Here is a 24,015-nt window from a genome sequence, read left to right as displayed (position 1 = left end):
GTGGTAGTCAGTTGCTACATGTAGCTCTTAAGTGTTTGAAACATGATGAGTACAAATCGAGATGTGCTGTAAATGTAAAATACACACTAGATTTTGAAAGGTTGCCCCTATGAGCCGTGAACGACACTGGGATTCCTGGCCTCTGGAGGAGAAAATTTTGATTCAGGGCCAGTGACGAGGCCTGATCGCTCAGAGCTTTTTGTGTAATACAGGTTTATTAAAGTATAAAAGACATAGAAAAAGCTTCTGACATAGATATCAGAAGAGGACAGAAAGAGCGCCCACTTGTTGGTTTTTAGCAAGGAGTTTTATACCTATTAGCAAGCTGCTAATTTGAGAAAGGAAATGCCTCAAAACTGAGAAAGTTGCACCAGGCACTTCACCCACAACATGCATTTTAAGATAGCATTGGCACCAGGTGAGTTATCCTGGGTCATAAAACAATTGACATGAATCTTGAGAAAAGGCAGATTTCCAAGCAAATACATAGTTTCATTAACATAGCTTAAGAGAACATCTCCATAAGAAAAACGCATTGACTAGCTCAAGTTTTGAGAAAAGTTCAGGCAACCAGGTGTCCTCATGGCAACGCAGAATTTTAAAAGAAACCTCCTTTTAATTTTGTATAGAGAATGGAAAAAAACATCTGACACTTGTAGTTTGTTTCTTCCTGCCGCTTAAAAGAGTGGAAAAAAAAGCATCTGACACTTGTAAGTCTATTTCCTCTGCTTGGGGACCACTAACCTTCCTGCCTGTTACCCTCTCAATTTCAAAGTCTTATCATCAAAAAAGAAACCCATAAAATATCTCATTAATCATTTTTATATTGGTTCCATGTTGGATATATTGAGTTAAATAACATATTATTACATCACCTGTTTATTTACACCATTAGAAAACCTTAAATAACATAAGTGAGTAACATTTTTTTCAGCACTAATTTCTAGCATAGAGAATATTTGAACCATGTCTCAAGGATTTTACCATCTCCATCTGCCCCACAGTAGAAAAACACAGAAGTGTGGCTAATATAATTAATGTATATAGTTAGTCCACTAAAATTTAAGCTCCATAAAGACATAAACTTGTATATGATGTGTATCACTATATCCCCAGCTCCCACCTTGCCGGGCATACAGTGGGTGCTGCAGAAGTATCTGTTGAATGAAAGAATGAGTTAAGCATAATAGTCCTGGGTCCTAATACAATGTCTGGCGATTGTAAGTGCTCAATTAATATAGCATAATTGAAAGAACCATACACAAGTTGGACACTTCAGAAAATATCTGACTCGTTCAAGACTTTTGCTAGTGAAAATAAAGAGGGCATTCAATTTTTATGATATTTGTTTTCATCCCTTTATGTTTAGTTTTACCCACTCAGTCTTTAGATGTTTTACCATCTGTAGTTAAGGCAGACTGCTGTAAAATCTTAGAAAATTCCCATACAACAAAATCTATGCTTTTGGAATAGTGAGCTGAGAAGACAAAGAGAAAAAAACTGACATTTACTGGACAGTACTTGACTAACATTCTACTAATTTTTAAAAATACATAAAGATTATACATATTTAGGCAACATATGCACAAAAGATAATACAGTGAAATGCAGCTCTCCCTTCTCAGGGCAGTCACAGTTATCAGTTTATTTTGCCTCTTCAATAGAAAATTAAAGTACATATGAGCATAAACAGAGTGATGATAGATAGACAAATTGATGGACAGTAGAGTGGTCTATCAGAGAAGGCTATGGCACCCCACTCCAGTACTCTTGCCTGGAAAATCCCATGGATAGAGGAGCCTGGTAGGATCCCATGCAGTCCATGGGGTTGCTAAGAGTCGGACACAACTGAGCAACTTCACTTTCACTTTTCATTCATGCACTGGAGAAGGAAATGGCAACCCACTCCAGGGTTCTTGCCTGGAGAATCCCAGGGACGGGGGAGCCTGGTGGGCTGCCATCTATTGGGTCGCACAGAGTCGGACACGACTGAAGCGACTTAGCAGCAGTAGCAGCAGCAGCAGAGTGGTCTATCTGTGTAATAACTCATTTAATCCTTTCAGTCACCCTAGCTAGAGAAATTTGTTGTCCCCACGTTATAATTGAGGGAGCTGAAGCTCAGTACCACTGGATACCTTCTCCACAATTTCATAGTTAGAGAACAATGGAGCCTGGATTCTGAAGCTGGTCTCCAATGGCCTCCCCATTCTTTGACTTGGAAAGATGAAGGCCTGTTGGCCACAACTCTGATCTTCGCTGCTCATCAGATTTGTTTCAGATATGTCAGGGGAGTGTGTCATTTCCTCAGTTCTGTCTCACTGCAGCAAAGATTTGAAATGGCAGACCAATGTTACAGCTCGGTTACAGCTCAGTTTTATTTGGCAGTCAAAGGATAGTACACCCTCAAGGTATGAAGGTGGGCTGACTCAAAAGGAGAGAGGTTCAATCTTGGCTCCTCTTTTTAAATGTTTTGTCTCCTCCTCCTGAGCCTGCTCTGTGTAAATTGGGCTAGCCAGAAAGGCTGTTTGTTTCACCTGAGGTTCTTACTCCAGTCCTCAGATTTTCTTTTGTTCCATTTCTGTGGGCTTTTCCCTTTCTTTGTCTTTTAGCCACCACCATTTTGGACTCCTTTTTCCTATTCTAACTACCTAACATCCCCCCCTCAAGAGGTGGGAGGCCCAATTCTTTGGAAATAGGGCATCAAGGTCTCTCTGGCTACTTCCTGCTGAGCTGGGACAGCAAGGGGCATTGAGCCTCCCCCTCTTGCTTATCACAATCCTCAGAGTCCTTATAGTGGTATCCATCTAAGGGTGAGTGATATTTCCCATAGTCAGGTGTAGTTTTATACATCCTTGTTGAACTGGCACTGCATGTTGTAGCTTGTTAACCTGGGCAGAGATAAAATGGGTTAGACAATTATACATGGAGCAACCATGAGCAGCATCAAATGGTGATAACAGGGATTAGTAGGGATATTGGCCAACTCCAAATCCTCCCTGGCCAGGAGGAGGATCCCCAAGGTGAGACTGTAGCCACCCTGAGAACTCTCCAGCTCGTTCTTTGAAATTCCATAGGATCCGAATGTTTTTCTTGAGGACTGTGAGACTTTCTTTAACTTGGCTGGAGGTATTTACCCAGAAACAACACATTTCACTCAAGATGGCTCAAGTCCCTCCTTGTTCAGGGGTCAGGAGAGCTATCTCCTGTCTATTTTGGAGTATAACCCCTGCCAGGCTGTGTTGGCTCTTAAGAACTGTCCTGAGAAATCTTATCCCCAGAAATTTAATTTTGGGAGTGTTCATTAGAATGGCACTCATTTGTAGTCCTGATAGGTATCTGAGATCTCCCAGGGGTTTACAGGTGTATTGAGTGTCCTCTTCTGTTTTCTTCCATGGCTTGACTCATGAGAAGTGAATCCAGGAGTTGTGTCCTGAAAACTTGACTGCTGTGGGGGTAGAAAGTATTACAGGGTAGGGGCCCTTCCATGTGGGCTGGAGTTGAGCCTTTGGGGACCCATCTTTCCAGACTTTAATTAGGACCTGAGTCCCTGAAGCATATAGTGGTGGCTCTTTAGAATCTTTTGGGTCCTGTTTGACACCCCACAAGCATATATCCTGTTGGAATTGCCCAATGGCCATGGTGTAACTCTGGAGGGTCTGAGCCTCTGGATCTAGGAAGAGGTCATTGACATAAACAAAAGGTCTCCCATATAGCATCTTAAGGACTAAGACCAACCCGTTCCTTAGGGGCAATAGAGGTGTGGAGGAGAGCTATTGGTAAAGCCTCCTTCCATCCCAGGGAGATCTCCTGGGTTATATTTTTTATCGCTGATTTTAAGAATTGGTTGGCTCTTTCTACTTTTCCTGAAGACTGAGGCCTCCAGGCACAATGGAGATAATAAGTAATGCCCAACACTTTAGAGACCCCTTGGGTGACTTTAGAAGTAAATGATGTCCCATTGTTACTTTGTGATGACCTGGGCAGGCCAAATCTCAGCACGATTTCATGGAGCAGTTTTTTACCACCTCTGTGGCCTTCTCAGTCTGGGTGGGAAAACCTTCAATCCATCCTGTGAATCTATCTATCATGATTAGTAGGATATTTATACCCTTGAGAAACTGACATCTGGGTGAAATTCATCTGTTAGTCCTTTCCTGGGTAGGTCCCACACCATTGCACAGGCTGGGCCAGCTGGGGTCTTCGAACTTCTTGGGGATTGTTTAATTGGCAAATGGGATAAGAGGAGGCCACTCACCTTACAGCTGTTGGGAGGCCTGTTCCTCTGAAGGGCCTTTCTAGTAATCCTTGGAGGGCCTTCTCCCCTAAGTAAGTGGTGGTGCGTACAGAGTTAACCAACTTCCATTGGAGGTTCCCAGGCAGAAAAAGGAGTCCCTCCTTTTGGAACTAACCCATATGATCTTCTGAAAGCTCTCAATCTTAGCCTTAAGAGTCTCACCTTCAGTATATGAAGGAATTTCTGGCAAATTAGCCTGTGAAACTAAGGTGGCAACCACTATTACATCACTGTTTTTTAATGCTGCTCTCTTAGCTGCCTGATCATCTGCTTGGTTCCCTCATGCCACTTCTGTGCTCCCTTTTTGGTGTCCTTTAAATGGGAGACTGAAACCTCCTCTGGCCGATGGACTGCCTCCAACAGCCTAAGGATTTGATCACCATATTTGATTGGGGACCCTCAGGTGGTCAAATGGCCTCTTTCTTTTCAAATAGCAGCATGTGCATATAGCACCAGAAAGGCATACTTGGAGTCAGTGTAAACGGCTACTCTTTTTCCTTTTCCAATCTCTAAAGCTCGAGTCAGGGCTATAGGCTTAGCCAATTGGGCTGAAGTACCTGTTGGAAAAGGTTTAGCCTCTATGGTTTCAAAATTGGAAACTACTGCATATCTGGATCTTCTTTTTTCATCCAAGACAAAGCTGTTTCCATCAGTGTACCAGATTTCCTCAGGATTGGTTAGAAGATCATCTGACAAGCCCTCTCAGGGTTTTGTCCAGTAATCCAAAGTTTCTAGGCAAGAGTGAAACAGGAGAGAGCCCTTGGGGGTAGGCAGGAGGGTAGTTCGATTAAGAACCTCATAAGGGGATATAGTCAGGCCTGGATTTTCCATCAGCACTACTTAATATCTGAGGATCCTTTGATCAGACATCCATAAATGGCCTCTCCCATTCAGGAGTTGTTTCACTAGGTGGCTGGTAAAAGTAGTTTGCCCCCAAAAGAGAGTTTTAAATAATCTTCTATCAGGACTGCAACAGCAGCAAGATTTTGAACGCAGGGAGGCCAGCCTTGGGAAATTGGGTTGAGCCTCTTGGATAAGTAAGCTACAGGCTGGAGCTCAGGTCCCAACCTTTGAGTTAACACTCCCAAAGCTATTCCTTCATTTTCATGCACGTATAGGTGGAATGCTTTTTCTGGGTCTGGCAATCTCAAGGCTGTCCTTGAGTTAAGTCTTATTTTAGTGTATCCTCTGCCTTCTTTTGAGGACTTCCCCACATTAATGGGATTAAATCACCCCCTCCCTTCAAGCTTTCATATAAGGCCTGGGCAATTAGACCATAACTGGGTATCCAGATTCTACAATACCCGGTTAGCCCCAGGAAAGCTCACGGTTGTTTTCGAGTTGTGGGGGAGGGCAACTGGAGGATTCCTTGTACTTGATCAGAGGACAGCCTCCTAGACCCATGTGTAATCTGAACTCCCAGATAGTGACCTTTCTCTTGACTATCTGTGCCTTAGCACAGGAGACTTTATATCCCCTCTCTACCAAAAGTTAAGAATCTGAATTGCATGTTGTTGGGCACTTTTCTCATCTGGAGAGCAGATAGTAGGTCATCTACATATTGTAATATTTTCCCAAAGGTCCCAGAATCAGATCTAGGAGATCCCAGCTAACAGCCTGCTCAAACAGGTGGGGGCTATCTCTGAACCCCTGAGGTAATACTGTCCAAGTCATCTGTTGGTGTTTTTCTCCTGGAGCCTCCCATTCGAAGGCAAAAGGTATTGTTTAGCCAGTGGTATGCAAAAGAATGCATCTTTGAGCTCCAAGACTGTAAATCACTTGGCACTGGGCGGGATTTCTCCCAAGAGTGCATAGGGATTGGGTACTGTGGGATGGAGGGGGACTACAGCTTCATTTATAATCCAGAGATCTTGAACCATTTACCAGGTCCCATCCTTTTTCTTTACAGAGAGGATTGGAGTGTTACATGGTGAATTGGTGAGGACCAATAGCCCACTGGCAAGGAATTTTATTAGAGACTATAGTCCTTCCCAAGCTTCTCTTCTAAGGGGTATTGTTTCCAGTTTGGAAGCCAAGTGGGATCTCAGAGGACAATGACGACCAGTTCAACTTGGTGGGCTTGTACAAGAGTCCCCTGGTCCCAAACCTGGGGGTTAATTTTGTCCTCCCATACTTTTTTGCCCCTCCCTATTGGAGAGGGTATACTGGGTTCCTCAGCAGTAACCAGAAGTTGTTTTTCTACTTCTTCCCATCACAAGGGTGGTCCCCAGTTTAGTGAGTTTAAGTAAAGTAAGTAAAGTCACTCAGTTCAGTTCAGTTCAGTTCAGTTCATTCACTCAGTCGTGTCTGACTCTTTGCGACCCCATAAATCACAGCGTGCCAGGTCTCCCTGTCCATCACCATCTCCCAGAGTTCACTCAGACTCACGTCCATCGAGTCCGTGATGCCATCCAGCCATCTCATCCTCGGTCGCCCCCTTCTCCTCCTGCCCCCAATCCCTCCCAGCATCAGAGTCTTTTCCAATGAGTCAACTCTTCTCATGAGGTGGCCAAAGTACTGGAGCTTCAGCTTTAGCATCATTCCTTCCAAAGAAATCCCAGGGCTGATCTCCTTCAGAATGGACTGGTTGGATCTCCTTGCAGTCCAAGGGACTCTCAAGAGTCTTCTCCAACACCACAGTTCAAAAGCATCAATTCTTCGGTGCTCAGCCTTCTTCACAGTCCAACTCACAACCATACATGACCATAGGAAAAACCATAGCCTTGACTAGATGGACCTTAGTCAGCAAAATAATGTCTCTGCTTTTGAATATACTATCTAGGTTGGTCACAACTTTTCTTCCAAGGAGTAAGCGTCTTTTCATGGCTGCAGTCACCATCTGCAGTGATTTTGGAGCCAAAAAAAAATGAAGTCTGACACTGTTTCTACTGTTTCTCCATCTATTTGCCATGAAGTGATGGGACCAGATGCCATGATCTTCGTTTTCTGAATGTTGAGCTTTAAGCCAACTTTTTCGCTCTCCTCTTTCACTCTCATCAAGAGGCTTTTTAGCTCCTCTTCACTTTCTGCCATAAGGGTGGTGTCATCTGCATATCTGAGGTTATTGATATTTCTCCCGGCAATCTTGATTCCAGCTTGTGCTTCTTCCAGCCCAGCGTTTCTCATGATGTACTCTGCATAGAAGTTAAATAAGCAGGGTGACAATATACAGCCTTGACGTACTCCTTTTCCTATTTCAAACCAGTCTGTTGTTCCATGTCCAGTTCTAACTGTTGCTTCCTAACCTGCATACAGATTTCTCAAGAGGCAGGTCAGGTGGTCTGGTATTCCCATCTCTTTCAGAATTTTCCACAGTTTATTGTGATCCACACTGTCAAAGGCTTTGGCATAGTCAATAAAGAAGAAATAGATGTTTTTCTGGAACTCTCTTGCTTTTTCCACGATCCAGCAGATGTTGGCAATTTGATCTCTGGTTCCTCTCCCTTTCCTAAAACCAGCTTGAACATCAGGGAGTTCACAGTTCACGTATTGCTGAAGCCTGGCTTGGAGAATTTTGAGCATTACTTTACTAGCATGTGAGATGAGTGCAATTATGCAATAGTTTGAGCATTCTTTTGCATTGCCTTTCTTTAGAACTGGAATGAAAACTGACCTTTTCCAGTCCTGTGGCCACTGCTGAAAGTCGCTCAGTCATGTCCAACTCTTTGCGACCCCACAGACTGTAGCCTACCAGGCTTCTCTGTCCATGGGATTTTCTAGTACAGGTTTGGGAGGAGAAGCCTCCAGAATAGGACAGGACAGAGTAGTTAGCCCCTGTGTCAACCAAGAAATTCTCAGACCTGCCTGCCACATCCAGTTGCACCCTTGACTCCAGCCATGTGATGATTATCTGTGACAGGCAGGCTGGCTGGAGCTGGCCTCTTCAGTCCTGTTGAACCATCGTGAGGGAAGGCTTGGCACTTGACCTTGAGGCTCTTGGGTCCCAAGGGCAGAGAGCCACCCAGTGTCCCAATAGATGGCATTTGTAGCAAGCCATTTAGGAGACTTGTCATGGTTTGGACCCTCTTTGGCCCAATGTCCCACCTGTCTACAGATTAGGCATTTGCCTTGTGCCTTATCCTTCAAGGACTCAGGGTTTGCCATAGTGCTTCCCTGGAGGACGACCAGCATCTGGGTATGCCTTGTCTCTTTCCTTTTCTTCCTTTCCTCAGTCTTGGCATTCCTCTCCTGTTCTCTGTTATAAAAGGTACTGGTGGCTGTCTGGACCATCCCATCTAAGGAAGCAGAAGGGTCCTGCTGCTATAGCTGTTGTAACTTTATCCTAATATCTGATGCACACTGGGACAGGAATTTTTCCTTTAAAATCACCTGTTCCTTGTAAGAGTCTAAATCCAGATTGGTAAACTTTTGGAGGGCCTCTTTTAGTCTTTCCAGAAAGGCAATGAGGGTCTTGCTGGACTGCTGAGTTATTGCTAAAACCCAGGCATAGTTGATTATTTTTTGCTGGGCTGCTTTTAGTCCTACCTTTACACAGATCAGAAAATGATCCCTTTCCCAGATGTGCTCAGGGTCATTATAATTTCAGTTAGGATCTGAGGAGGGGACTGCAGTTTCCCCCACTGGATATTTATTGCTTGACTGTTGAACCCTGTAGTATACCCTCAGGCTTCCTTTATGACCCTAGCATACTCAAGGTCAGATAAAGTTTGACTCAGTATGACCATTATGTCCTTCCATGTCAAGTCAAAGGCCAAGGTAGTGTGTTGGAATGTATCTATATATTTGCCTGGGTCATCTGTATAGCTTTTCAGGTCTTGTTTTATCTGTCTTAGTTCTAAGTGGGAGAAGAACTTACGGACCCAGGTTGGTCCAAATTCTCCTCCAGTTTCAACTAAGGGACATACTTGTGTTGGTTTTTGTGGATGGGGTGCTCCCAGGGGCACATTTGGATACAAGGAGAGAGCACCAGGCACCTCGGGAGCCATGGAAGGTGAGCCTTCATGGGAGCCTTATGGGAGGCTTCCTTCTCTTGGTTGTCTGTGCCTCACACCATTTGCCTAGCAGGCTCACCTTTAGGGCGTACGACAATCCCATATTTAAGACAGAGCTCCTTCATATCTCTTAGGTGGAAGAAAATTTGGACATAGGGGATCTCTGTCCATTTCCCTTATCTTTTGCAGAATATGTCTAACTGCAGGATGGTATTGTAATTTAAACTTCCATCCTCAGGCCAGTGTTCCTTATCCCCCAGAGGACACTGTGGCCACGCAGTGGCACAAAAGAATTTTAAGCAACTTTTCCTTAGAGGATCAAACAACTTTCAGTTATCAAGGATGCATCTGAAGGGCACCTGTCAGGAAGTTGATTGGTTATTTCCCATCTAAAAGACAGTGATGACAAGGAGGAAAAGAAAAAAGGAGAAAAAACTAATAGACCTTCTTCTATTTTTATGGGTGGACTTCCTTAGGGGTGAGTCTTTCTGAAGATTATCCTACCCAGTACTGTTGCAACCTGAGAGCCAAGGGTCAAGGTGCAGATCCCCAGGGAGTTTGAGGCTTGACAGTCTCCTAGAGATCAACATTTCATTGTCATAGACCCACTTTAGGTAACAACAGAAGTAATGGCAAAGGAGAGGGTTATCTGGTCCTGTTAGGAGCATTAAGAGTATTTAATAATAAGCTGGGTGGAGTGATGTTGCCTACAAGGGGGCAGGGTCCTGGTTGCAGGAGTTAGTAAATGACTTAAGAACAAATTGATAAGAGGCAACAGACCAGATGTTCCATAAAAGTGGAGTGGAGATTTGATCCGGGGTTATGTTTGTAACTTTAGGAGAAGGGTGGTAAGGGTTTGGGCCCAAACAGGCTGCAGGGTTCACTCCCAAAGTGGAAAACATTGTCCCTGGAAGCCCAATTGCTCTTGAAGGGATGCCACCAACATGATGGACCTCTAGCAGGCACTGTGGGCCTGTCACCCACCCTAGCAGGTTCACTGAGAGGTGCTGTTGATACACATGTTGTAGGAAACATGGAAGATGAAGGTCTGAATCTCTAGAGGGATTGGATATTATATAGAACTTCCTCCAAAGGGCCAGCTATTTTCTGGTTGTCCCTCCAGAAGATTGTAGAGGCAACACTGTAGGCCTGTAAGGGGCTCAGGAAAAGAGCATGAAACAGGAGGGAAGGGTCCAAGGCACAACTTTTGAAAGAATGACACAGCCCAAGGGCATAGGCCTAACATAAACTGATTAAAATCAAATGGGTCCAAGATGGCAGACAAGTCAAATTCAACTAGACCTTGATCCTCAATCTGCAAGCTAAATGACACACTGTGAGGCTCCATGACAGTTCCAAAACACTATCAAAAGACCAAGGAATGGATTGTTCCCCCAATTGTTGGAATAACCCTCCCACCCATTAGCATATGACATCACCCAGCTCACAAAAACTAACCACACAGTTCATGGCCAACACATTTACCCTCTGTGATGGCACACACTCTGAGGCCTGTGCTTCTCTCTGAATCCAAACAAATCTACCTCTTACCTATTGCTGTGTCTCTCACTGAATTTTTTTGCAATGAGACATCAAGAACCTGAGCTTCATTAGGTCCTGCCATGTGGGTTTGAGTCCCAATCTTAGGTAAACAGTTTCAAGCACAACTTTTGGAGATGGGAAGATGATGACCTGCCCAATATTTTGTAAACAGTGGCACAGATGGAGAGAGGAGCTGAAGAATGGGAGAAAAAGCAGTGGGAAACACATGCCGAGGAACCGCCTTCATAGCCTGTCAGAAAAACTGCTAAATGCCTGACCTGTACCCATAGTTTTCATTGGCCTGATCCTTGGCACAAAGAAGATTAAGGACAGAATAACCCTTACCCACTTGGGCAACAGCTACTAAGGCATAGCAGATAGTGGAGCCTTCAGGACACGCTGGGAAGTAGCCCACGCCAGAGACCCTCAACTGCACCCACTGCTGCTCACCTGTTCACAGGGTGTTCAAGGAAACAAGAAACTAGAGATTGTAAAGGAATTAAGATTTGTTAGCCATATGTCCTTCCAGCCACTGGGGCAAGGACCTCTTACCTTAACTGGAGGTCTTCTGGAATCTGAGACTGAGCCGTGTGAACTTTCTGCTGAGTTTGTTTTTGCTGTCCATGTTTTCAGCATGCTAGGCTTCTTGTCGCTTCCACTGAGCTGGGTTTCCTTGGCATTCAGCTTCCACCACATGAGCTTCTGCCAAGTTGGGCTTCTTCTGTGCTTGGTCTCTGCCTCATGGGGCTGAGCTGAGGTTGTTTCAGCCAGGTTACATCCGAGTTATGGCACCAGATATGTCATCAGGGGAGTGTGTAATTTCCTAGATTCTCTTACTGCAGCAAAGATTTGAAATGGTGGACCAGTGTTATAGCTTGGTTACAGCTCAGTTTTATTTGGCAAACAAAAGATAGTACACCCTCAAGGCGTGAGGGCAGGCTGACCCAAAAGGAGAGAGTCTCAATCTTGGCTCCTCTTTTTATATGTTTTGTCTCCTCCCCCTGAGCCTGCCATATGAAAATTGGGCTAGCCCAGAAGGCTGTTTGTTTCACCTGAGGTTCTCAGTCTGGTCCTCAGATTTTCTTTTATTCCATTTCTGTGGGCTTTTTCCTTTCTTTGTCTTTTAGCCACCGCCATTTTGGACTTCTTTTTCCTATTCTAACTACCTAACAGTAACATCTCTTTGCCTGCTGAGAAAAATGAGATGGAATCTTATTTTCACCACTATCCACCACCTTAACATTCACTAAAAAAAAAAAAAAGTCTTTCTGAAAACAAGTGAACAACAAGCAGAGACTTGAAACACTGTTGTTAATCAAGTTTCTAAGGAAACACACAATTTGGTTCCTTTTTCTCTATGCATATCTGTATCTATCACTGTTACAGCTAATCAAGGTTTTTACTCCAAACATATTTAGAAGCTTTTTTGCCTCGTCACTAATTCTGATCTGGAATGTTCCCCTCTAAGAGACTCTTCCTGGAAGAAGGCATGGCAACGTACTCCAGTATTCTTGCCTGGAGAGTCCCATGGACAGAGAAACCTGCTGGGCTACAGTCCACAGAGTCACAAAGAGTGCAAGCATGCACAAGAGACTCTTAGAACCAGAATTTCTGATTAGGTTGGAATCAAAGACTTTACAGCTCTTACTTCCCATTTTGTACATCCTCACAGGTACAAACAAATGGTTTCTGTCTCTACACTGCCAAATTTATTGCTTTTACAGACTCTACGTTAATTAGAAAGTTATGTGCCAGTTCCTTCCTCTATTCCCTCCCTCACATGGCAATAGGGCAGGGACAAACCACATCACAGCAGATTTGCCAAGAATGAACTAAACTTATAAACTCTGAATATGGTCCTTTTCTTATCTCCTGGCAAAGAATCTTTCCTGTACTTCTTCCAGCTCCAGATCTAGTTATTGCATCAACTTACATATAATTGGTTTTTTCATAATCCTTTACACCTAAAACTTTTATCATTTACCTTTTGATTGCTTTAGTAAAAACATTTTTGAAATGAACTTTTAAAGAGGTTTGAACTTTTTCATCATAAGCACTTTAAAACAAATAAATGAAAAAAAAGAAAATACACATTCACCAGAAAACAGAGCCAAACAAAAATGTTTAAAGATTGTTTCATACAGTAGCGTGCTGATAAATTTTCAACTAGTTGTTAATGATGTGTGTGTCTGTATACACACACTATAAACTGTATTGACATACAGGAGATGTGGCACACAACTGTATAAGTGATAATATACAATAGTCTTTATTGTAAATTCCATATAGCCAGTTGTTCTCACAGAATATGCTTTCACTGGTTTTCGCTGAGCATTTATATCCCTAGCCAACATGTGGTTGCAACTGATGAATGAACCAACATGAAAATGGATGAACACAATCAACATAAATATTGGTTGATATTTTAATTTAAGCTTACTAATAAGAAAAAAGTGATTCAGCAAAGACACATGTATTGGAACTTCATTTGTTCATCAATGATGTGAGCAACTTCTTTGCTGAACTGGATAATGGTTCTCAAATTCTGGAAGAATATTTCTGACTTTTTCTGTGCTATTCACAATGTAAAGTCTTCAATTTTGTTTGTTTAATCTGCTTTAGAACCTTCTCCTCCGTTGCTTTAAGTCTGGAGTGACAATCAGGAAAGCAATAAATCAAGCCTTAGTTTGTAGCATTTGCCAGTTCCTTTGATGTAAATACTCCATCTATGGCTGATTTTAAGTCATGCAGAGTTGGGAAGACGTTTTACATCATTACAAGGGATAAATATGATAGGTATAAACAACTCCTAGAGCATAGATAAGAGTAAATTGGGACTTCCCTATTGGTCTAACAGTTAAGACTCCACACTTTTACCGCAGGGGGCATGGGTTTGATCCCTGGCTGGGACACTAAGATCCCTCATGGCACTGCCAAAAAAAAAAAACAAACAAACAAATAAAAAAGTAAATTGTCCAAAAACATTAGAAAGTGATGAGTTTTGAGGATTGATTAGCTTTGTTATTAATATAATGTACTTCACTGTGAGTTTTTAACAACCCTCATGAAAATGTCAGAAAATTTAATAGTTGACTCCCTCAGGCTGATATAGGTCATCTCCAGCTTACCAGTGGCTCATGTGTTTTCTCCTCACAGGTCGTCTTGGGAAGCCAAAAATTACTCAGAGTTTCGTGACATCTGTGAACAGCACCTGTAATGCCACACTGATGTGCTCTGTGGATAAAGAAGAAAAGAATGTGACATACAGTTGGAGTCCACGAGGGGAAGAGGGCAATGTCCTTCAAATCTTCCAGACCCCTGACAACCAAGAGGAGACTTACACGTGTACAGCATGGAATCCTGTCAGCAACAATTCTGACTCCATCTCTGCCCAGCAGCTCTGTACAGGTAACCAAGCATCTCTGCCCATCTCTCCTGAAGTCTCAAAATTCACTCTGACCTGCTGCAAGGCCTGAATCTGGTCCAAGTTCTCCAGAGGAGGTGCTTTCTTTATGCCATGGCTGGACCCAAGGTCCTTCTCCTCCCAGTAAGCCCCAGAAGAGTCCAAGGCCTTCTGGGAGATGCCAGGCATTTCAGGGTATTCTGAGGCAGTCCCCACTCAGCTGTCTGATTCAGTTTCTGATCTTGACCTTTAATAGCGGCCAGTACAATTTTCCTTGTAGCTTTGGCACTCCCCTGGAGGGCACCTAGTATGGATAGTGCTCTTGAATGTGGACAAGCTTGCCTAACTTCTCTGGCCCATTTCCTGAGAGTCAAGTCTCATTGCATCTTCTGTTTTCAGACATCACAATGAGCCCCCATATTCACCGCACTGGACTGATGAGTGGGCTGGCTGTGCTTTCTCTGCTTATAATCATTCTTTCAGTGGTTTTGTTCCTTTTGTGCAAGAAAGAAGGTAGGATATTCTCACGAGGTAAATGTAGAAATGTACCTTCGTTTTTCCTGGGATTGAAGTCAGTTATCCAAGGTGGGGTGGAAATGTCCTTTGTTCCAGGGAATTAGTCTTTCTATACTCCTCAGTGCTCCATCTTACCATCTCCCAGAAAGACGGCCCCGATTACTATATTCTGAATGGTCTTCCAAACATGTTTCTGAGATCAGCAGGATGCCATGGGTCCAGAACTTGGGTCCAAGTTTACGTGAGTAAGTAACTGTTAGTTGCTTAGTCATGTTTGACTCTTTGCAATCCCATGAAGCCTGCCAGGCTCCTCTGTCCATGAAGTTCTCCAGGCAAGAATACCGGAGTGAGTTGCCATTTCCTTCTCCAGGTCTCCTGTAGGGGAAACTAGAATTGGACACCTCAAGTCAAAGAGAGCCCCTGGGTTCAAGTTTAGCACTGCCATTAACAACTGTGCTCCATGGGGCACATGTATTTACCTCTTTGACTCAGTGTTCTCACACATGAAATGAGATTTGGACTAAGTCTCCAAGGTCACTTCCAAGGTCACTTCCAATTCCACCAAAACTGTGACTTTTGAAACTTATCATTGAGGGACAAGTATTAGTTGTCACTAGATCCCTTTGGGTCCCTCTGGATCATTCTGTAATTGTAACCATTCTAAACTCAGAAAACCTGATCTTGGGCCCTAGGGGAGTCCACCCTCCTATTCCTCTTAACTCTGTGTCCACTCAAAATCTTCTTTACCCACCCATCATAATAGCAACCCTGGATGTAGAGAGGCTCTACCTCTGATTCCATGTTCCTGACTCTCTTTTGGGTCTGATTCCTCAGGTTCCTTCTTGAACAACTTCAGTAAGAACCCTGGTAAGTTTTCAACCACTAGTTTCCCTGGATGATAATTGGAAGAGATGAGTTCACAGCAGAGTGGTGAAGCCTAAGCTTGTACTTTGCAGACAATCTGGGGTGAAGGTCCCAGCTTGACCATTTATCTGCTACCAATTACTTTATCACTGTCTTGGTTTTCTCCATTGTAAAATACACATAAAGCCAGGATGTGCAGCATATTCTTATGAAACAGATTTAATGAATTACACATATAAAGTACTTGGCCCAGTGTCTGGTACATTGTGAGTACTTAGTGTTAGACACTATCTTTACAATTGACACACCTGGGCTTGGCACAGAAGGAGGCATCCTGGGGGAAGAGAGTCTGTAACATGATCTGTAGCTCAAATAGTCTCTTGATGGGGAGAAGTCACATCACCTCCTCAGGCCATAGGTGATCTTCAAGGCTCCTCAAAGAGGTATTTGTCCTCAATCCCTCACAGCGTTTTTGGAGGGAAGAAGCCCTAAGTTTTCATCTGCAAATGAAATAAGGGAGAGCACTGAATCTGGTTCACTCACCAAGTCTGAGGCAGGGACTGGGACAGGACTAAACTCTGAAACACTGGATCCCTGTAATAATAGCACTCAGCCCAGACCTGTTGTCTGCAGATACATTGGTGCTTTGGGATATGAAGGCCCCGAATTCTGGCTATCTGTTTTCAACTTGACCCTGAAATATTCTGCATTAGGAGCAAAGAAAAGCAGTACAGTGGGAGAAATGCATCTATTATCTTAAAACATTCAGTTGTGTCTGACGTTTTTCGATCCTGTGGCCTGCAGCCACCAGATTCTTCTGTCCATGGAATTCTTCAGGCTAGAATACTGGAATGGATAGCCATTCCCTTCTCCAGGGGATCTTCCCAAACCAGAAACTGAACCCTGGTCTCCCCTTGTAGCTCAGCTGGTAAAGAATCCGCAAGAATCCGCCTGAAATGCAGGAGATTCCGGTTGTATTCCTGGATTGGGAAAATCCCCTGGAGAAGGGATAAGCTACCCACTCCAGTATTCTTGGGCTTCCCTGGTGGCTCAGATGGTAAAGAATCTGCTTGCAATGTGGTAGACTTGGGTTTGATTCCTGGGTTTGGAAGATCCTTTGGACAAGGGCATGGCAACCCACTCCAGTATTTTTGCCTGGAGAATTCCGAGGACACAGGAGCCTGGCAGGCTACAGTTCATGGGGTCACAAAGAGTCAGACATGACTAAGCCCAGCACAGTTCCCACACTGCAGGCAGATTCTTTATTATCTGAGTCACTAGGTGAACCTTGAATTCTTAAAAGTAGGAATTCTTAAATTCCTCACACAGAGCTTGGCAGGTAGAGAGTTTAACAAATGTTTGACTCTGAATCGATCAGTCAAGTAACAAATGTGTGTGGGGTACCTCTTACATGTCTAACACTGAGGTGGTAAAAGAAAGATATGTACCAGAAGAAACCAACAGTGTGTAACTAGAGAGAATCAATCTAATTGAAAAACTAAGACTGTCACGTGAAAAGACTAGCCATATAAGGCAGCCAGTGCTAAATGCTGGAGACACTAAGGAAGACCCTGGGTGGAAAAGCTACCTTCAGTGCCCACACAGAGATTGGGGAGAATCTCTTTATCCTAATGTGGACTGAAAAGAATTCCCACTGTGCTCCGGGTGAGACCTGACCCAGGTGTCTCCTGTACCACATGGCATCCCTAAGAAAGAGACAAGCAAGGATTCAAACATCCATCTCAAGAGGACAGGAGTCATTTAACCTCTTGGGGTTTCATTTCTTCATTTGAAAAAAAGAGAACATTAGAGTAACTCATCTCTAAAAATTCATCCACGTTTTCATGTACTGTGGTTCTATGCTTGTTTATGACTCAGATGCTTCCTCAAAGAAAACAATTTACACATACATCACAGTTTCAAGAAAAGCCCAGGCAGCAGAGTCCAGGATCTATGATGAGATCCCCCAGTCCAAGGTAAGGTGGTGCTACTCACTGGTCTCCACCACCACCCCAGACAGGGGGTCATGGGTAGCAGCCACAGGCCAGGGGCTGGGGGTGCGGGATCCAACCAAGAAATACCATGTCAGGGAAATGATCCTTTGAGTCTCTCTATGAGGACAAGAAAGTGGCCACGTGTCACCCCCTGGTAGCCTCCCAGACTTGAGACCTCATGCTTCTAATTGGGCCTGATTCCAGGTTAGATGTCATGACTAAGAGTAAAGCACATTCCACAGGGGACCCATACCAGGGGAGCCTCTGATATGAGGTGAGAGCTTTTATGTGGCCACTGACTGGTAAACAAGTTGCTAAGGGAGTTTCAAGGACACAAAACTGAGAGAGGTCCACTTGAACTTGACTTCTTGGTCTGGCTGCAGCAGCAGCTTATTTTCCACAGGCTGATTCACTCTGGCCCACAGCCTGCCCTCCCACCTTCCTTTTACCTGCCTGCCCCTCCCTCACCTCCACCCAGAACCAGGCTTCCTCATGGCATCACCTTCCTCTGTGCTTCTACCAGCCTGCTCTTCTGAAGTCTCCAAGGAGAAAAAGGGAAATTGAGGTCTGCCTGGTCAATCCAGCCCTGTACTTGGACCAATAGTTCAGCTGGGTTCATAGAGCCTATGAAAAGCTAAGATTCTGATTAAGCAAGACTCAGTCTGAACCACCAGACTGTTCTTCTTGGCTTCTGAGGTTCTTGTCCAATTGCTACCTATACCCACCCCAACTTGACCTGGATCCTCTCCACCTGGATGGAACCAAAGGTGAAGCTGGGAGAGGAAACCACTTAGTGAAAGTGAGAGCAGGGAGGGCTGATGGACAGAGGCAGAAGTAAGAGATTTGCCTGAGCTCCCTCACTGAGGGCAAGATGGGTGTTTTACAGGTGCTCCCCACCAAGGAGGAGCCAGTGAACACAATTTACTCCATGATGCAGTACTCTGATAAGGTAAAGTCTTTCTGATTTTTATCACTGTTGTCCTGTCTGTTCCAACTTTTCTTTGGCATCTTATCTAACCAAACAGGAGTAAACTGGTTCCCTTGGGACCCTGTGCTTCTCAAGATTAATTGCTGAGCCTTGATCTCCTTCCACACATGCACACAGCTCTGCTTCCCAGGTCCAAGGCCATTTACAAGCTGGCTTCCTTGATTGCTGTTCCCAGCTTTTCTATGAAGGAGCACCTAGGTCTCTGAACTGCAGTGTGGAAACTTCAGCCTCTAATAACATCCAGGACCATTGCTAGCTCACAGTGTATAAATCAGAAGGCAGGTCTGCCATGCCCCAGGCAGACACAGGGCCACACCAGATGCACAGATAGGCAGGTAGAACACAGGGTGGATCCCAGTTCCCACTGGTTCCCTCAGCAGACCTTCACACTGCGCCACCTGTGCAAGCATTTGTAGTGCTCTAGGGATACTCATGTTCCCTGTGCCCCAGCATCCTTCTCTCAAATATGCAAAGAGGGAAGGCAGGTCCTGGCCTTTGACAGGACTTTCAGCTTGGGGAACCTGCTTCGGTGTTGTTATTATCTGAAAGTCTTTGTTTCCACCACAATTAGGACAGCTTTGGGGTCTCTGGGTGAATCAAACATTTTGGAAGTGTTTCTGTCTAATAGCTGAACTAATAGGCAGGAAGCTAACCATGAAAGATAAATTTGAACCCAGATGTCTGGGGAGAAAGGGATGATAATGGTAACAAGCGATGAGTGGGAGGAAATATTGGGATGTCAAAATGGAATGCAAATGAATTCATGAATAAGAATTAAAAGTTGATTCTATGAGTCATCTGTAAGCTAGACAAGTCGGAAGGTCATAAGGGAACTCAATGTACAGGTCAGTTTGAACGTCAAGATAAACCAAGTGCCCTGGAGAATAAGATAGAAGGACTTTGACTTCCTCAAAGACCAAAGATGGAAGGAGAAAGAAGAAAAGGAAGAAAATGAGTGAGGAAAGGGCAGGGAGAGGGGGGTGGGGCTGGAGGGGAAAGAGAAGCAAGTGAAAAGCAGGGCGCCAGCATGTCTGCACCAGGATTAGAAGGAGAGTAGGAGGAAACAGAAGAAAATACACTGGAAAGTAGTAGATTTGAGGGATTAATCAGGGACTCCTGGATTGAGACATCTCATAGTAAACTCTCTACCCAAGTTGGTTGGCAATTACTAGTTTGGTTAGTACGTAATTTAAAACTTAGGACTCCCTGAGCCAGTTGAAGAGTTGTCTGCAGTATTCTAAGTAAATACTTAGAATTAGTGAAAGTGACTCACCACTACATATAAGCCAAGGTGAAGTTATTGGGGTAAAGGAGAAATGAAGACTTAACTAGGAACAAGGAAGGCAGGTCACATGAGCCTGAATGTCACTTCAAGCTTATAATCAAAATCAATGGAGATACCCACATTCCCACCTGCTTTTTTTTCTGAGTTAAGAGCGCTTCCAAATGGAGTGACTGGAACAGAGGTGAGGGACTCAGCAAAGGGCAAGATCCTGCTACCCACAGAGTACCCCAGAACCAGGGAAATCTAAGATGTCTTTCTAAAGGCTCCCTGTGGGACTGGAATTCCCAAGCAGTGCTTTAAGTCAGCGTTTCCCTCTTCTTCCTTTTGTACAGATGGAGAAAACCAGCACTCAGAACAGCAAACCGCTTGGGACTTCATGCTATGAAATTGTGATCTAGGCTTCCAGATGGAATTCTCCCCACAGAAACTGAGCTGCAACCACACATACTGGCAGATGATCCAGACCTAGAGTTGTTCTGCCCGGATCTTACCCAGAGATTACAGATCACCAGATTCCAAATGTAAGCAAAGAAGGAGACACTCTGTTGCTGGGCATAACTTGTACTGAAATAGACAAATGCATCATGCCCTTTCTAAGATGGCTCACTTCCTAACAAATAGCAAGGCAGATCCCTTGGCACAGTGCTTCTCATCCTTCTTCACACTGCAACACATGGAGAAAATAATTTTTATGATAAAATAGAATAAACAATCAAGATTGCTCATGGCTGGAGGCTGTATATGACTGGAGGAGATGACTCTTCCCAGCAACCTCATATGTGGAGGATCAATATTTACACACCTGTAACCTGCCATGACACACCACTTAAGAGCCTCTGTTCACACTCAATATATGGGAGAAGCCCTGGTGCATGGCCTCACCCAGACCCCTACACCTTGGGCAGATAAGCCTCTCATTCAAGTGCATGACTTGATATATGGAGTGTGGACTGCATTTCAGGCTCTGTTTGTCCCTTTGCCTGGAAACATTTGTTCAGGGTATACCTGGCTGGACCAGCCCAACCCTATATCACTGTGTGGCATGGAAAGATGTCAGAGCCGTGGGTCTCAGCTGTGCAGACACACTCTTCCAGTGGAGTGTTGGAACATGTTCTTTCTGTAAGGACTAGACTTCTGGGGCATTTTTCTTTAGACTTCACTTCAGGAACCACATAATATTTTTTTTATGGCTAAGTTTTCCTTCTGTATCCCTCTGCAATGGTTCATTTTGTGTGTCAACTTAACTGGGACATGGGTTGCCCAGATATTTGGTTAAGCATTATTCAGGATGTGAGTGTGAAGGATGAGATAAGCATTTGAATTGATACACCTTGTAAAGCAGATTAATCCTCCTCTCCACGTGGGTGGCATCATCAAATCAATTGAAAATCTGAATATTAAAAAAGGCAGAGTAAGGGAGAATCTATTCTCTCTCACTGCCTGACTGTCTTTGATCTGAGACATTAGCCTTCTGCCTTGCATTTGGACTGGAACTTCCACCATCAGCTTTCCTGGTTCTCAGGCCTTTCAACTCAGACCTCTTCAGCTTGCTTACAGATCTTAGAATTTCTCAATCTCTGTAACCACATGAGTCAATTCCTTTATAGCTATTTCCTATAGTTCTGTTTCTCTACAAAACCAAACTAAGATACACTCCAAACTGCCTCATCATGAAAAAGAAGGCATCTCCAATAAAGCCATTCTCCAAAAGGAATTCAGTTCAGTTCAGTCGCTCAGTAGTGTCCAACTCTTCGCAATCCCATGGACCACAATGCGCCAGGCCTCCCTGTCCATCACTAACTTCCAGAGTTTACTCAAACGCATCTCCACTGAGTCGGTGATGCCATCCAACTATCTCATCCTCTGTCATCCCCTTCTTCTCCTGCCCCCAATTCCTCCCAGCATCAGAGTCTTTTCCAATGAGTCAACTCTTCGCATAAGGTGGCCAAAGTACTGGAGTTTCAGCTTTAGCGTCATTCTTTCCAAAGAACACCCAGGGCTAATCTCTTTTAGAATGGACTGGTTGGATCTCCTTGCAGTCCAAGGGACTCTCAAGAGTCTTCTCCAACACCACAGTTCAAAAGCATCAAGTCTTTGGCACTCAGCCTTCTTCACAGTCCAACTCTCACATCCATACGTAACTACTGAAAAAACCATAGCCTTGACTAGACGGACCTTTGTTGGTAAAGTAATGTCTCTGCTTTTTAATATGCTGTCTAGGTTGGTCATAACTTTCCTTCCAAGGAGTAAGTATCTTTTAATTTCATGGCTGCAATCACCATCTGCAGTGATTTTGGAGCCTAGAAAAATAGTCAGCCACTGTTCTCACTGTTTCCCCATCTATTTGCCATGAAGTAATGGGAGAAGGCAATGGCAACCCACTCCAGTATTCTTGCCTGGAGAATCCCAGGGACAGGGGAGCCTGGTGGGCTGCCGTCTATGGGGTCGCACAGAGTTGGACACGACTGAAGCGACTTAGCAGCAGCAGCAGCAGCAATGGGACCAGATGCCATGATCTTAGTTTTCTGAATGTTGAGCTTTAAGTCAACTTTTTCACTCTTCTCTTTCACTTTCATCAAGAGGTTCTTCAGTTCTTCTTCTAACTACTCAGCTCTATTTCTGGCATTTTAGGGAAACCCAGACATCAAAACAAAAAACATTGAAGGAAGCAGTCATTCTCCAGAGGGAACTTGGGAGATGATGATATACATTATGAAACTGTGTCCACTCCAGTTACTAAGGCTTAGCCCAGAGAGTGGTGGAGTTCAAGCTATGGTTAGTGACCCTCCCTCTTCCCCTAAGTGGAACTTTCAGGTAAGCATTTGAAAAATTGTTTCTCTCATGTATTAACAAGAATAACCAGCTAAATCCTAAACCACCATGAACAATCCCAGTCTCAATAGCAGAAAGGAACTGCTTTTAGGCAGAATGAAGGTGTTAGTCCCCACTAATGGGCCCATAGAATCATCTAGCCCTGACTGTCATCATCACTGTGTTGGGGGCTTCAAGATCTCCAAAGTGTAAGATGAACATGATGTCTGACTTGGTCTAACTACAGCAGAAACACTACAGTTAAATCCTGAACTACATGCTACAGGGGGTGGCGTGACCTAACACAGTCAGAAGAGACCTCATAGAGGAAATGAAGCTGAAGTTGGACCTCAAGGTATGGATGGGATTTGGCAGAGAATGAAGAAGGCAGAAGGCATCCAAGTGAGGAAAGCATAGAGAAAGAAAACAACAGGATCTGTGTCATGTATTTTGGGTACCTCCCCAGATACACCATGTATGATTGCAGTCCCTTGCCTATGTGTGGCATAGTGCTCAGCTGGAATGTATGGCCCCATCCCTTATTCATGTATACATCCTTCAATACCCAGCTCAAATATCACCTTATCTATGAAGCTTTCCCTAGTCAAATTAACTATGGTTCTTTTTGCACTCCTTTCCCCACCCCTATGGTCTTTCTGTCACTAAAACTCATTTCATTTCATTCTACCTTACAGTATAGATAATTATTTGTTTTTTTTATGTATTGTTCATTACTTAAAGGCAAGGCCCACAACTTCATGATGATGAAGAGGTGATCTGAGACGTATTAGCTTTATTCATCTCTGCATCTATCATCTGCCAACATGGTGCCTTGTACCTTACTTTATGAGCTATAAATGCTGTTGAATAGAATTTAAAGTGATCAGCTAGCTTGAAAAAAGTGTATATATTGGAAGTACTGATGGATAGAAGCCAGTAAGCATAGTGAAATCAAATCACAGCAAGCACTAAATATCAGCATGAAAACATCAGAGGCTATTCCCAGTACAGGGGCATTTGGAGGGAAAAGATTTTCAGAGTTAGACAGATCTTCTAAGACATCAAGTAAAGCAATGAACCAGGTGTAAGGCAGTCACCCTAGGGAAGGGTATGGAAGAAGAAATGAGACATAGTCCTAAAGGATGGAGAAGTTCCAAAGTCACACTGAATAAGATATTTTTCCTAAAATAAAAGTACTTCTTCATGTGAGTTGAGAGATCACTCATGAACATATTCATTCTGTTACTGCTGCCCCTGCCTCTCCCTGGTGTGCTTACTCAGCCACGTTCTTAGTATTCTAATTCCCCAGTAGAAAGTAGGGGTTGGGGGAGAAAGGAAAGAAGGAATGAAGGGGAAAGAAAGGAAG

At 43.9% G+C, this 24,015-nt stretch overlaps 1 protein-coding gene across 3 annotated transcripts in view; it reads left to right on the top strand.

Moving 5' to 3' along the window:
- Nucleotides 1–21,552, top strand: part of CD84 (CD84 molecule) — a 41,481-nt gene extending 19,929 nt beyond the window's left edge. For 2 of the 3 annotated variants that reach the window (XM_018046381.1, XM_005677212.3), the window contains 6 exons: nucleotides 13,945–14,196; nucleotides 14,591–14,704; nucleotides 15,542–15,574; nucleotides 17,450–17,547; nucleotides 18,452–18,514; nucleotides 20,171–21,552. In XM_018046381.1, coding sequence (XP_017901870.1) covers nucleotides 13,945–14,196; nucleotides 14,591–14,704; nucleotides 15,542–15,574; nucleotides 17,450–17,547; nucleotides 18,452–18,514; nucleotides 20,171–20,236 — 626 coding nt within the window. In that variant the 3' untranslated portion in view covers nucleotides 20,237–21,552. The remainder of the gene's footprint in view (nucleotides 1–13,944; nucleotides 14,197–14,590; nucleotides 14,705–15,541; nucleotides 15,575–17,449; nucleotides 17,548–18,451; nucleotides 18,515–20,170) is intronic. The other variant, XM_018046380.1, reaches the window with a different exon arrangement.

Source organism: Capra hircus, chromosome 3 (assembly GCF_001704415.2).
Source record: "Capra hircus breed San Clemente chromosome 3, ASM170441v1, whole genome shotgun sequence".
Lineage (NCBI taxonomy): Eukaryota > Metazoa > Chordata > Mammalia > Artiodactyla > Bovidae > Capra > Capra hircus.
This window is presented reverse-complemented; position numbering and strand designations above follow the sequence as displayed.